General features: G+C 38.0%; 1 protein-coding gene across 1 annotated transcript in view; it reads left to right on the top strand.

The window, feature by feature from the left end:
• The window catches only part of FEZ2 (fasciculation and elongation protein zeta 2), a 29,215-nt gene extending 19,838 nt beyond the window's left edge, over positions 1-9,377 (top strand). The window contains exons 8-9 of the mRNA XM_063328849.1: positions 301-366; positions 7,140-9,377. Coding sequence (XP_063184919.1) covers positions 301-366; positions 7,140-7,156 — 83 coding nt within the window. The 3' untranslated portion in view covers positions 7,157-9,377. The remainder of the gene's footprint in view (positions 1-300; positions 367-7,139) is intronic.
• The last annotated feature ends 6,134 nt before the right edge of the window (positions 9,378-15,511 follow it).

Genomic DNA, 15,511 nt, shown 5'->3' with positions numbered 1-15,511 from the left:
TTTTTTATAGAGAAGAGGTGCTTTTTTTGTTGTTACGACTGATGACATTTTACTGTAATAATTAACCATGTAAAATGGGTCTCATGCATCCATCTAGTGTGGAGTTCAGTGACAATTACACGAGTGAAAGGTGGAGATATGATGTGTCTCATGGCATCTTTTCATATTCCAGTTGAGAGTTTTCTTACTAATTTGGTGGTAATATCCCTAGGAGTAGTTGAAACAGCTTCATGGTATGTCTTTTGAGACTGTTGTCTTTATGACTAAATATCTGATATGTTTTTTTCATTTATTTTTCAGTCCTGCATGCCATGAAAGAGGATAGCGAGAAAGTGCCAAGCTTGTTAACAGACTATATTTTAAAGGGTGAGTATGTTTCTTAGCAGGGATTTTTTTATTATAAATGAAATTAATGCACATCCAAGGTTGTGTTTGAAAAGAGTAGTCGTATAGCATTCATGAATTCTGTTGCCCTTCTATCAAACACAGCTCTCATTTATATTCTCTTCTGTTTTGTCCAAGGTTTCCGAGCATATAGTTCATAAATAAACTGTGTTTATTTTGTTTGTGATAGTATAATATAACAAAGTATGCAGTGTATATTTGGATAGCTGAAGGACATCAGCAGGAAAAGAGCAGTCTGTCTTACAAAGTTGAATGCGTGTAGTTAAAAACTTATGTTGTACAGGTTTTTCAGAGTCTGAATTCAAACTGCCTATGGTAATAACAGATTTGCTAGATAAAGTGCTTATACCTTCATTTTAAGTGTTACCTTCTGACCAATGGTAAAAATGATCTATTTTACACTTACTTGTTATACCTTCTTCACTTTTTTTTTTAAAGGTTTGTGTACTAATCGTTTTTTTTCCAGTCTTATACGTTGATTATATTAATAGAATGTCAGACTTTGAAAATCACTGCTTGCTTTAGCTTCAAGGAGTTTTACAGGTAGTTTCCAGATTGTTAAATTACTTTTAAACGTTTTTCTTCTGACTTCATTTTTGTCTAGGTCTTATTAATGTTTACGTTCTTACTTAATTCTTGACATACAAATGGTACCGTATTCTTCAGTGTTTAAAGTTCAGCATATGCATCAAGCTCCCAAGATCTGAACAAACAGGATGATGGATGCCTTTTTATTTGCCACCCAAATGTATATTATGTTTTGCTTCATGTTCCTATGCTGCAAAGTTTCTCCTTCTTTTAGTATCATACTTTCCAAGTCTCAGTATTTTTTTCAAATACAATTGTTTGACTTAACTCCCTCCATACAATTTTTAAAGGTAGACTACTTCTTACGTAGACTTCTAATCAATCACTCTCATCTTGGAGAGATTTGAAAGTACTTCCAGGTTAAAGTTGCGGGTGAAATTTAGTGTGCTATTGCTTCAGAAAATCTGAAAGGAGAGCCATGCAGTACTCTAGAGCTCTGACAGAGGCTCATTTCTAAGTTTCGTATAGGGTTGCACAACTACCACATACAATAAGAATGCAGAGATTCTTTTAGTTGATTCCTTTGATTGCTCCATTGTTTACTTACCCTTTCTGAAAATCCTTTTTATATTAGACAGATGTATTTGCTTATGACCCGAGAGCCATTTAGGTGCAAGATCAAGGGTTGTTTTTTTTTTAATGATGACGGTGTTAGCTTTAGTTCTGTGAAGCAGAATCTTTGACAGAAGAGGATGAACTGTTGTCAATAATTAAAGCTGTTTGCTTCTCATCATAATACATCTGTTAGAAACTGGTTGGAATGAAGAGTGCTTTTAACAGCGTCTGCTCTTATTTTTAGATGTAGCTATCCAGAAAAGCTTTCAGATTACTAGGATACTGAGAAGAAACTGTCTGCTTCGGGAAACAGAAATCTTCTGCATAGAAGGCTTATAAAAGTAGATTAGCTGAGCATATGACAGGATGATCTAGGAAGCTTGATACTGAGATTCCCTCCTACCTCTGCCTTTGCATGCTTGTGACTTTAAAATCACCAGGGATGTTCTGTTAGCTAGATGTGACAATTACAAAAACATCATGCCCACATTAAATGTGTTGGATCAAACAGGTCTTCATATACAAGCACAGTTGCCTCTAAATTGTAAGACACAAATGATTGGAGTATGAAAAGTAATCACTGACTCATATTAGTCATACTGAAAGGAAAAGGTGATTTCCCCTCAGCTGCCATGATTTCACTACTGAACAGAGCTAAGATTTTCTCGCTTTTCTGTGGGTCTGTTTGCACAATGGCAAGCAGTTACAGAAGCTAGTGAGCACAGAATTTTACTCTTCCTTTCACTGTAGCCATAACTAAACTTCATATTGCTATGTTTAGATTATGTTAAATATTTATAGCTCAGCTGACAGTGTTACATTGTAATGTAGATTTATCCTGTGGAACAGGCAAAGTCTTTAAGTTGTTTCTGAAGTTGTAATCTGTTTCTCTTTTTTTTTCTGCCACTAAAACTTATGGCCTGAAGCCTCAGTGAGGCTTCACGCATGGCACAGAATATTCGCAGCCGCCTATTTTCTGAAAACTATTTTTAAAGCTTGTTAAAGGGAGATCAGATGATTCTAAACAATCACTTGAAGCAACTTTCAGCTCAGCTTTTGTACCTGAAATTTCAACCTACTCTCTGAATTTCAAAATAAAAGGAGTGACCTACTGTTTAGAGTCTGCTCTCTTCACTGGCAAGATTAAAAATGTCTTGGTAAGGTGAAAATGATTGTGAGGATTTAGGGGTTTTGAATTTTTTTTCCAAAAGAAACAGGAGGATAACAAATCTGAATGCAGTAACCATCATCTGTATGGTATAATGATAATTGTATTCATTTTACGTTTGTTTAGTCTTTGATCCGGCTATTGTCTTACACAGAATGGATTCCATTTCTTTTTATTACGCTTTAACCAAGAAATGACGTTTTGAAATGTGTGAACTATATCACCAAAGATACTTAGTTCTGTTAAGATCTCTTAACTTCTTGTTCCTTTGAGGATCACTTTTTTGAATCTTAGAACAAAAAAGCAGGCAGTAAATCATATGTGACAATAGGATATGTGTAGATATATGTAGGATCTCACTATGGGAGATCCAGTTAGTGTGGCATTTGTTAGCACAGGTAAAACCTTCTTTCTAGCTCTGTATTCCATTTTACACAGCAAAGAAAAGAAAAAAAATCTTACAAGTAGGTCCTTAATGATTTTTTTTAAAGCAGTATTATCTTTTTATTCTACTGTATTTAAAAAATTAGAACATGCTAGTCTTATGTGGGTGTTATTGCTGTCCACAGAATTAGTAATAAAGCTGCCCAGATATTGCTGGTTGCTATTGAAAAGTTACTTAGGTAGTTTTTCTTCAGCTCTTGATTCTAAACAATCAGAAAAAAATTATTCTAACAATTGCCATAGTATTGTTGGCATAATGTAATGGGACAAATAAAAGAAGAATGCTGTGAACCTGGAAGGGTTAATGGAACTATGAGAGTGAGCAGTAGCTGTTAACAAGAAATCTTGCCCAACTCACTGATGTTCCAATAAAAAAGACAGTGAAATAATGTTATATTTCCTCTGAATTTCATCGCATTTTGTAGAAGTGTCACCATCTTGAATATCTTGAACTAAATGCCAAAATAATTCTGAAATTTGTGAAAGACTAAATTTGCATCATGTAGGAAGACACACACAGACTCTCTCTATATATGTTGTCTGACATTTGGTATCTTAATTTAGGAATTAATGGGTAAGTTTGTTTTGGCAAGGTATTTTAGCCAAGAGCTGGAACATGGGACTGTAACTTGAAGGAGAGTTCTGCAACCAGATCTGCTGTTGACCACCTGTGTTACTGTGGATCATTCTTGCACTTTCTTTCATAACCAGCTAATGCTTCTGAAACGTGGGAAGTAGGAATCCTCAGAACACGGGACGTGCAAATGCAGTATAATAAAGAAGTGAAAAAGGCCAATGTAACTCAGTGCATTTCACGTTAGGAAAAAAGAAAACTCCATGTGCATTTCTGAATAGCATTATTAGTTTTGAAATTATTTCTGGTGTTTACTTCTTTAAAGCATCCTCTTTTCCCAATTTCTGCTGCCCCCTTGTGTCCCCCAAAATGTTAAAAAAATCATCATTTTGTCCTCATGCTTAAGTCCCTCTTTCTAGTGATCAGTTAGTTCTCCCTGGATCTATTCCGCAGGGAGTACTTCCTCAGAGGTAAGTATCCCAAAGCCAGACTATATGCATATTCCATGTAGAGTCTTGTACAGTGCAGTACCTTACCTTCTCTTGTTCGTGTTACTCTTGATGCAAACTAAATTATTTTCAAGGGGATTTTTTTTCCTTTTGTGGAGTTTTGTTTTGTTTTACTTTTCAGTGAACATTTCCATAGTGGAGTTAGTAATAATGAAAGGGACTTAGTGATTTGCTTTGCAAGTACGTTGTAGTTCTTCTCCCACCAGTGTATGATTCATATTCTGTTTTATAGATTTTGGATTAAAATAGATGGTAGCGTGAAATTGATAAGCATTTGCAATTATGCTTACATTTTCCTGAATATATTTTTAATACATTAATATTGTTGTTATACTTTATCACTAGGGATCATGGGTGTTGGTCTCTTTTCCTAAGTAACAAGTTGTAGGATGAGAGGAAATGTCCTCAAGTTGTGCCAGGGGAGGTTTATACTGGATATTAGGAAAAAATTCTTCACTGAAAGGGTTATCAAGCATTGGAATAGGCTGCCCTGGTAAGTGATTCAGTCACCATCCCTGAAGGTATTTAAAAGATGTGGCACTTAGGGATGTGGTTTAGTGGTGGACTAGTGTCAGGTTAACAGCTGAGCTCAGTGATCTTAAGGGTCTTTTCCAACCTAAATGGTTCTGTAATTCTATGAAGTAGAAACTGCGATTTGGAGGAGGGTGGGGAATGCATTTGCTGCCAACACTTTGAAATTCTTGATCTTAGAAATCACAATTTTGGACTGAAGCTTGCAGTTTAGTAGGCTCACTGTATTTAAATGCTGTTTGTGCATATCTTTCTCCTGATCTTTTTTGACGGTTTAACAAATGTAACGTGCTTTGAAAACATTGTGTTTGTTTCCATTGAAAGACCTACACAAGCAAGTAAGCAGCAAATTTTTTTGTGCACAATTTAAGCTGTAAAGTAGGGAGCACGGATGGAGATACTCTTTCATATCTTGTAGTTGCATTGCTCTTAGCTGTCACACCAAGAATAGGTACCATATCCTTACAGGAAAGCATGTTTCTATTGACTATATCCATTTAAATTCTCTTTTTTTTTTTTTTTTTTACAGAAGCTTTCAGTCTTTCTTCTTGCATGTGTGATGTAATGACTTTCTGCATTATGATTTATTTGCCAAGTACAATAATGCAACAAGTAGTAGCATTTGTAACCCTTTAAGTATGCAAGTTTAGGTTGCTTTCTGAAGATGCCTCTGTGCAGTCATGTTGTCTGTCTCTTCAGCCTCAGAAATACTAATTGCCAATTTCAACCCCACAAGACAGAAAAAAGGGTTGCAAGAATAACTGCACTTCAGAAATACTGTGGGGAACTGCATCTAGGTAGGAGAAGGACCGAAACCACTGTTCTCATTGAGCTAAAGGCTATTGGCTTTTAAAAGCTAGCATACAGTTGGCCAGATAGCTTTTCTTTTTCACTTACAGTAGCTCCCATCAGTTTTGGGGTGTGAGGACAGAGGAACAATATGGGGAGGACCTGCTGGGATAAAGTTCATATCAAATTTAAAGTAGAAGCTGAGGAAGGCATGGTGCAAAGGGGAATTACCTAGTTTTGTTGTTATGAGGGTAAGGAGGAATATCGGAGGAAATCTGCTGGAAGCAAGGGTGCCTTAATTTAGCTACTTACGGAACAAATCAGTGAGATATGTAAAATGTTAGCCTGTAGATATACATAGAACTGAAACATTAGGGATAAAATATCTGATATCACATCTAGACTCATTATTTCAAGATTATTAGGTTTTACTTCCAGTTTTTACAAAATATGACGATTTAACTTCATGTACTGGGATAATTTGTGAATATAACATACTACCAGTATGGTACACAAACTGAATAAATCATTCTCTGTACCCCTGCAAGCTTAATTGTTTTTTTTCCTAAATTTGAAAACACATGTAAATGTAGATAATTATGACATTCTTAAAACATAACTATTATGTATAACAATATGTAAGTATGTATTTATAGCTGAAATAAATGCCTTTGAAATCAGATGTATCCTTACAGTAAACTGTTCTAAGATGTATTTATTGCTAAGCTTTGTGTTCTTTTCTAGCTGTCCTTAAACAGTAATTGTGACATAAAAATACAGTGCTAGAAATAATGTACCGTATGTTACTGCAGAGTAAAATGCATGAAATATGCCTAGTATTGTTTTCTTTTAGGCTTTTTTCTGAATGTAGATGTCATGAAAGCAGGATCATTTTCCATCTTTCAGCTTGCTTTGCTATTTCGTATCTGATCCTTCAACCTTCTAGTAAAGGCTTGAAAAACCCACTGTTTTTTATTTTAATAAAGCAAGAATTTGCGCCTTATTCTGTTTTTAAATTATGCAAGTATTTCAGATAACAAGAACACTTATTTTCTTCCCTTTGAAGTTTTGACTTCTTTATTTGCTTTTGTGTTGTGCTAGCACTGGTTTGAAAGCTGGATTGCTCTGAGGTTTGTGTCTTACGTGTGAAACAGGAATGAGAAACATGTGAAGGACATGTCTTATCTTCCCACTGTGTGATTCAAGTACATGCACCAGAATGAGAAAGTAGAGTTAGAATCTGAAATTGTCAGTGCATATTTTTAAAATGTAACTGCGTGCGTCACCTTTTATTTCATGTTCTGTTTTCTAATAGAACGCCTCAAAAAGCACTGTTTAAGACATGACCTTTAGTTAACTCATTTCTGGGTAATATTAGTTAAAGCTAGTGGGTTGTGTCAATTATCTTTTAAGAAGAGAATGATATCTTAATTGCCAGTTTCAATTGATTTCTAGATTTTACCTTGTTACTGATAGGATAGAATTCAGCATTTAAGTATTATAGTATACACAATAAATTTTTATACAGGCTAACTTCACTGATGTTTATCAAGATGTATTTGTGGTTCTTTTGCAGTTCTGTGTCCTACATGAAGAGGGCTGCCTTTCAGAATTAACCATGCTCCTTTCTGTGATGAGAAGCTTTCCATGGATATAACTCAGTATTTTTTCATTTGGCACTATACTTAAACCAGTATGCATTTGCCTCCTCTGTATGTGCGTGGATTTTCTGATCCTACAGTAAGTCTTCTGGGCATGACAACTCATCCATTTTAACTTAATAGTGCAATGAACTGGAGCAGGGAACAAACATTGTACAGTTTTACTCACAATTGTTCTGGCTTTTTAAAGTCTATTTTTACATTGTATAGCATGTAGTAAATCCTCCTGCACATTTTGTTGTTGGAAGGAAAAGCAGACTTTGAATAGTGTAAATAAAATAAGCCTAGCTTTAAGGAATCCATATTTAAAAGCATCCTTAGTTCCTATAGCAAAGATGCAAAAGGGTCATAGTCAGGCTTGGACTGAAAGATTCAAGTGAGTTCTCCAGAAGCACTCCAGAACAGTGTTGGTGGAAGTCAGCATTTGACACTTCTTTTAAAACAGTAATTTTGGTTGAACTATACAACAGTATTGTTCATACATTGAACAAATCCAGATTCTCTGATGGTTTGGCATAAATAATTGGTGTGTTAGCTATCCTTGTTATTTAACATAAACATCCAAGTAATGTAATATTTCATATTTGTTTTTAATTATTAATGTTCATGTGGCTTAGATATTCTCCCATATTGCTGCTATAATTTTACTGGTTTTAATATGTGTTTGATCTCAATGAAAATGCTTCAATATATAAACATTTTAAAAGGCTATATCTTTTTAAAAATACATGTACAGTTTGAAAAACTTGCACCTGGGTTCCAAGTTAGTATTATATTTAGATGTTTGTTGTTGTGTATCTTTAAATTTTACTACAAATCTGTTGTAAATTGTATGCACTGTCTCCTCTGTGATGATGTATCTGCATTCAAACAGATGAGAATGTATTTTACAAATCTTGTAAAAAAAAAAAAAAAAAAAAAAAAAAAAAAAAAACCCAACCATACCCCATAATTTCAACATTAAATACTTGTCACAAATAATTTTGCCAGTCTTAAAGATTAGATTGAAATATAAGGAGTACTAATAAAAATAAAGGAACTATTTTCTAGGTTGAATTCCTATTGATTTTACACACAGATTTATATACCATATATGTGAAGGCACTGGAAGATAAGGTTCTAAGAGATAAACATGTCTTTTCTTCAACCAGGTTTTTTCCATTTAAAGTCTTCAGTCTTTTTGTAAGTTGAAGAGAAATTTGCTCCTGAATACCTTTTGTCACTTCTTTAATACTCAGTTTTATGATCGTCACCAAATAATCATTTTGATCAGTAAAACACATTCAGTTTGAAAATAGTTCTCGTAATGCTTTCTCATTATTTTTTTTTTCTAAAGGCCACAATATTGTCTTCTGTGCCTTTTCAGTCGGTAGAGTTTTCAGCTTAAACTTCTTTCCTCCCTCTCCCACTTGACCACCAATGGATACTTGCCAGCCTGCTCAGGAATAAATGGATCCTCTGCATTGTGTGTCATGTGAGGAAGTTTTTTTTGTTGCTTTTGTTCTCCTTCATTTGTGGTTTTTCTAACAAGAAAGTTGCTGTTTATTTCTGTAGCTGATGTGTTATGAAGTCATTATGGCATGCTTGTTCTATAGACATGCTTGATGTTGACTGTTGATGCCTGGAAATTGGCAAAGGGCATGACCCTGCTTTGCTTTTTTTTTTTTTTTTTTTTTTAAAAAAAAAAAGACGCACAAATTGTGAAACACACCACCTCTCCAAACGGAGACATCTCTATTCAGAGATGCTTCAGTCTACTTTTGAGGCTTGAGGTGAAAAGATAGAGCAACAAAAAAAAAAAAAAACCAACAAACCTTTTGATAAAGTTTGTGTTGTTAGGTGCAGCAAATCTTGGATGACTTAAAGTCATGACATACTAGAAGTAGTAAAACTTGAATGAAAACCCAACACTAAAGACCAGAAACAGCTTTAGTGAGCTAAGCATCAGCTTGGGTATATCTTGGCCCTCATCAGACTAAATAGGATTTCATTATGAAAAGTACCTGTTTGCCTTGTATATAGAATCCTGGCATTAAACAACAGCCGCCAAAGGTGACAAATATTATATATATATGTATACACACATACACTTATATATGTACATAAAAAAATAGATCTCAAAATATTTGAATAAAAAGAACCATGCAAATCTGCTTTTCTGCTCAGTTCTATGTACTTCATATTCCCTGTCATGCATGTTTTTATCCTTTTTCCAAGTGCGTTATTGAATCATGCATTCTTTCAGGGGGCTGGATTTCACTATTTTTTTTAGGTTTAGCATGTGATAGCTATAAATGGCCGCCCAAGAACAGTTGCTGACAAATAACCTTAGAAGAGATTTGGTAAAAATACATTTTTACCAAAATCCATTCCATTTTTAATATGAAGACTTCTGGAAGCAAAGTCTCCTTAAAATAATTGACTTTTAAGTTAAGTAAAGTTAGGTTATTTGTATCGCTTGCTTCAATAGCCTTTTTTGTTTGTTCGTGTTTCCCTTTTTTTATAATCCTACCTTTTTTCTGGGTTTCAGCTATTTCATTTGATATAAGCTTATTCACTTGCTGACTAGAGTCAAATTTTGAGTCAGGGGCTGTCTGGACAGTATGTCAGAGGTAGTCAAGTGTCCTAGAATTATGTTTTCTTGGTTAGGGAAAGGAGCTTGAAAACAGTGTCGGTTGCCTTCTGGTGAAAGATAATGATTTAGCTGAACTCTCAGCTGGTGTAGATAATTGGCAATAAAGAACATCTGCTGTTGACTGTGCCAGGTACTTGTAGCCTTTAACTTGGAGTGGTGGTTTTATTGAAGCAGTTCACATCATTGTTGCTTCCAGACTGGATTACCTTGGTATTCTCTCTGCATGCATGCCACTTGGCAACTGCAGCTAGCCCAGAAATGGCACTCCCTGTCCTTGGCAACAGTGTTGATAATCGAGTGTGTATCTCTGCATAGCATCCTTTACAGCAGCCGCTGCCTCATTTCCAAGGGGACAATTGAAGATACAGGTTTCGGCTCCCGAAGTTGTAGATGGTGCAGAACCTGTGTAGCAGAAAGCCTGCCTCTCTGGCTTTGGCAGCAAAGGGCAGTGGAGATCAGCAGCTTGCTTCACTTAAAACAGCATCTGCCTAACTCAGTTGGGAAGGGCCTAGAAGCAAAGCTTTCTAGTGAAGCGTTCTCAGCTCCGATGCGCCCAAGTGTGAACTTGACTCATCTCATCATCCTGCAGTGTCTCTTTCTTTGGGGCAATGGGGCTGCATTGTAACAGTAACAAAATCCGTGTGGCTTTGGAACTATTTTGTGATTTTTAAAACTTCTCATGAGCCAGGTTATCCCTGGATATCAAGTCACTCCAGAAACCATAAAAACTCTTTATCAGCCAGCAAAATGAAATCTCAGAACAAAATGGATCTTGAATCCATCGGGTGAATTTAGTGTTCTGCTTCTCTTGGGGGCACAGCAGTGTTTATTTTAAGCTTAAAAAGAAACTCTCTGATTATCATATGGGAAATCTACCTGTCCTAATGCTAAGATAATACAATTTCTTTTCAAGATGTCTAGAACTTTGCAGGTAGCAGTGAGTGCTAGGAGGGTTTTATAGGCCCCATCTAATGATGGAGAAGTGCTAGATACCTTCCTTGCAGAGAGTTTCTTATCACTGAAGAACTGGAAGGAATGGTTTCATTTTTTAAGTGCTTTGTCCTAGCTGGTGAAATGAAGTGTCTTGTTCCCATGCTCACCTTTTGTTGATCAAGACTTCTTGCCTTTTTGGTTGAATAGCTTTCTGGATTAGCTAATCAGTGTCCAGTTGTAACATTAATTGTTGAAGAAACTGTGTGAACTGCGAGAACTAATTACTCAGTTTTATTGCTCTGTTTTGTTTTTCTCTCCTTTATAATCTGCAAATGTTAGATAGAAGCCTCTGTTTGCACTGAATGCTAATTTAAATAGAGCTCAAATTTCATTGTTCATTTTCCAGCCTGTCTTTGTGTTTGGGTTTTATGTTAACTTTATGTAATAAATATTAATTTTAATTTTCTGTAGCATTACATGCAAAGTTATGAATTCAAGTACATGTTTCTTGGAAACAACATGTTATAACTTAGGCTGAATGCAGTGGGATGAAAAACTGAGCAAAGAAGGTAAAGCGTTTGAATTTTCTCGATCAGGAAAATGTTTGGAGAATGACCCAGTTTTTTCAAAACTATGGAAAGCAAATTCTGGTTCTTGATCTGCTCCTGTTAGTATGCAATCCTTCATAGTTCTATGACTTGATGATATTCAGGGGACTGACTAATGCAAGGAAAACAATCCAGATTTTCCCACTGATTGCATTTTTGGCCGTCAGGAATGTTCCGTTGCCCAACGCAAGCAAGCTGGCGTACAGGAAGTCTTTCAAATGGAATGGCAGTGTTGCTGTTAAAATGTCAGTTCATTTTTATCTGTAGGCAGATGATTGCTCCAAGGAATCTTTCTCCTTACGCTTGTATTGCCTTCACAGGAAACCTAATTGTGCAAAGTAAGCCCTGTATAGATCACGCTGCTTATCTGCATGTTTTGGAATCTGGTGTTGGATCACGAATTGTTTCATCATGAAAAAACATCTTCGCAGTATTACCTGCATTCACTTTTTTCCAGCCTGAGAGATAGAAGTTGTCCTTGAGATAAGTTTGAAAAAGACAAATGCAGAACCTCTGTCACTTTCCGTTCCAGAAAAAGTTGATACCGTCTGCTAGCGATAGCATTAAAATAGTTGAGTAGAGAGCTGCTTCGTTCTCTGTGCATCTGTCATTGATGTGTGGAGGGAGCAGTCATATCAGCCTGATCTAAACCTCACTGTCACCAGAACCACTGAGCTTTTGCCTCGTGTTGAATGATTGCTTCCTCTAAACGCATACCCGAGATCATAAAAGATTGAGCCCTAGAAGGCTTCACTTTGTGTTCGGTGCAGTGAGTGATCCTCCTGTGAACATTGCGGACACTGAAGCACAACGTGGCACTGCAGGTGCCCACTGCGCCAAACAGCACAAGAGCGAGCTGTGCTGCAGTACCTTCAGCTGGTACTGAAGGAGGGTCTTGCAGAACCACTGCATTTTACAGTGGGGGCAGCTTCAAGTGGACGGGGCCCTTGCCATCCTTAAGATTTCTAAAGGGCATTTCAGCCATGAGAGATGAACTGAGAGGCCTTTTTCCTGTCTCGGTAGACATCACTTTTCCAGTGCCTCATTAAATTTTTGTACTGCTCTGAGCTGACTTAAGAAGTTTGAGTTCAGTATGACTTTGCTGGCTTAGAATGGTAAGTGTTGAAATTTGGGGTAAAAATGTAGTAAAATCTTGTAGTCTTCAGGGTAATTTTAAAAGCTCTGTATCTAATCATGCATGTTTGGATTAGCGAACTATTAATGGTCGTTCTTTGTCATGTACCATTTGACATAAAGTGATAGTGGCGTTTTGTTTTGAAATGTTGATCAACAGCTCTGTTGGCTGCCTACAGACAATTCTGCACTCTTACAAATGGCTCCCAGAACAAAGTTTACCTATGTATAGCCATAATTTTTTTCAAGAAAAGCTCAGAATTTTGAAAAGTATTTAAATAAACAAGTATATGAAGAACACAGAATGGATTTCAATGGACTTTCCATTAGTATTATCCCTAAACGATTCACAAGCATGTTTCAGTAGCTAGAGCAGTATCAGGAACAAGAGAGGAGACCATACCTTTAGCATTCTGTTGTAGAAACTTTATTCCCTGGAACTGAGAAACAGTTCCCTTCTCACAGATGAAAGCAATCACAGAGTTGAGACATGACAAGGTGTTGGAAGATCAGGAGACAGCTATGTTCTTTGCCACTGTGGAAGAGCTCAGATCGGGAGATCAGCTGAAGATGGATTTACCTTACAAGGTAAGACCAGATACTCAGTGTTACTGGTAGCAGTGACTTAGTGACTCGGGAGATGAAACAGCAGGACCAACTGGAAGGTCTTCATTGCATCCTTCTGGCCTGTGTTTCCTGGGCAGGGCTGAGTCCTACAGTGGCCAGCTTTCCCTGTGTCTATGTTCCTTTCCAGGTGGCCTGTTCTGCCCCTTCCCTTGTTTGTTCTCCTTACCATGTGTGTTCCTCCTCATTTGCCTGAGGCTGCTTTTGTGGTAACACTTGCTCCATGCCTCAGTAAGAGGAATGTGATGGGCCTACATGATCCTCCAAACCAATGTTTTTTCTTTTCCCACTTTCCCAGCCTGGTGGCTCTTCATTTGTGTTACCAGCTGTAAGCCCTTTCCCCCAAGCCATGACAATACTCCATGGAACATAAGGAGTTAAGACTTGTATCTTTGAAGAGGAAACTCATGAGGGAACTGGGTTTTCAGGAAATTGTGTCTGAGTAAGCAAAGAAGCATCTCAGAAACTAAGTATGTGTTGGTGGGTGTTGACAGTACTGAGGGCAAACAAGGAGCTGCAGATCTGGCTGGCTGTGGTGGGCTCCTAGCACAGAGAAGCACTGTCAGAGCCAGAGGCAGCCGCTGATGCAGGGGTGTGAGGCTGATGGGTAGAAACACAGTCCGGCTACTGCACGTTATTATGTACTGAGCCCAGAAGAAGGGAAGAGGCTGTTGAGAAGGAGCAGGTCTGGGTGAAAGGTAGGAGGTTGTCAGTGCATGACTCAGAAAGTAAGAGAGAGTGTCCTGGGAGACTGAAACTCCCGTTTTGTCTGTGTTGGTGTAAGTTGGTTTGTTTGTGGAGGCTGTTGTGGTCTAGTTCTCAGTTAGCTGGGTACAGAGAGACTCTGCTGTTTTTCTGCCTGCTTAGCATCATGTGCTAAGGGGAAAACACAGCTGGTCTGCATATGCATCTGTGCACAGTCCTGCTGTGGCCTGTAATGTCTTCTCATCATTTCTGCACAGAGTTCACATTTCAGAGATGATGCACGTCATATCAATCTTTCAAGTGCCTACCTGTCCTTTAGGTTAACAATCTGGCTGAATGCCTGTTCTGCTGAGGGCAGCACAGGTGAAGTTAGTAGGAAGTAAGTGATATTTACTCTGCTGTGAATTGGAATTGGACCCCCATAGAACGTAGTATCTGCGGGGTGGAGGAGACTCTGCCCTCGCTCTTTGAAATTGGAGCATTTACAATCTAGCATCAAAGGCAGGACTGGTACAGGTCACCTCGGTGCTTGTGAATTGTTCCTGGTGGCGTCTAAGGGCTTGTATTATCAAAGAGTGGGAGCACGCCTAGTTGCAGGATGCACAGGAGTCCTGCAAAGGTTGCTAAATACTGGTTGTAAATCCTTCAGTGTGTTGCTTCCTGGCTTCTTCAACAAGTGGATGCAGTTTTGCCTGTGAGGGACACAGGAGCGTGGAGAGTGTCTTGCTAGAGGAGACTGGGTGACTGGGTGCAAAGTCTTCTGGGGTCCAGTCTGTCCCAGGCTCCGTTCCAAGGATGCAACACAGTCTGCTGTAGGACACAGCAGCCTTGTCCTGGTTTGAGGATACCAGCTGGTTTTCAGTCCCTGTGAAGCCTTTGGTTCTCTAACAAGAATACAGGTCTGGAAATCTGTGTCTCAGTTGTGGCCATGTTTGTCAGGGCCTGCAGAGTCTCAGGCCTCTTGAAGACTCTCTCCTCCTCTCTGTTCCAGTCAGGTTTCAAGTGGCTCAGTCCCACATCATGTTTAGTCTCGGCCAAGGGTGAGATTTAAGTGCCGTACCTCAACAGTTCCCCGGCCTTTAGATTCACTGTTAGGAATGGTGCTATTGTGTTGTGTTTACATGCTGTCTTAGCAGAGGGCTCACGTTATTTGAGCTATCTGACGGATTTTCCAATTGAGGACACCAGCAGCGTTACCATCAGAAACAGGGAGATCCTTATATTCGTGTTCATTCTGGAATTGGCAGTCTGATAGCTTAGGGTTAGAGCCGAGTTAGGGCTGGGTTAGGGTCAGCATCCTGTCTGGAGTTAGACCACTGAATACTGCAGTATCTCTCCCTTTAAAAGGAGGACATGAGCCCCTTTTCATCTTGTCCTTATTTTCTGCTTAGGACAGTCGTTTCTGCTAGAATCGCCATATCGGCCAATGGTTTTCTAAGATCTGAAGATTGCCGTTTACAGACAACTAGCTTTCCTTCTGTGGCATTTAAGAATAATACGCATTACGGAGAGTTCTTTCTAAAATGACACCGTTAAAGGAGTATTTTCTCTCTGGCAAGTGCCAGTCTGAAATACATGTGCCTGCCACAGGATGGCAGCAATCAGTCACCTTTGAAGCATCCTCTTTCAGTTGGAGTATAACGTTTCA

Source organism: Chroicocephalus ridibundus, chromosome 3 (assembly GCF_963924245.1).
Source record: "Chroicocephalus ridibundus chromosome 3, bChrRid1.1, whole genome shotgun sequence".
NCBI classification, from domain to species: domain Eukaryota; kingdom Metazoa; phylum Chordata; class Aves; order Charadriiformes; family Laridae; genus Chroicocephalus; species Chroicocephalus ridibundus.
Note: the sequence above shows the minus strand (reverse complement) of the source record. Positions and strands in the feature narration are given on the sequence as shown.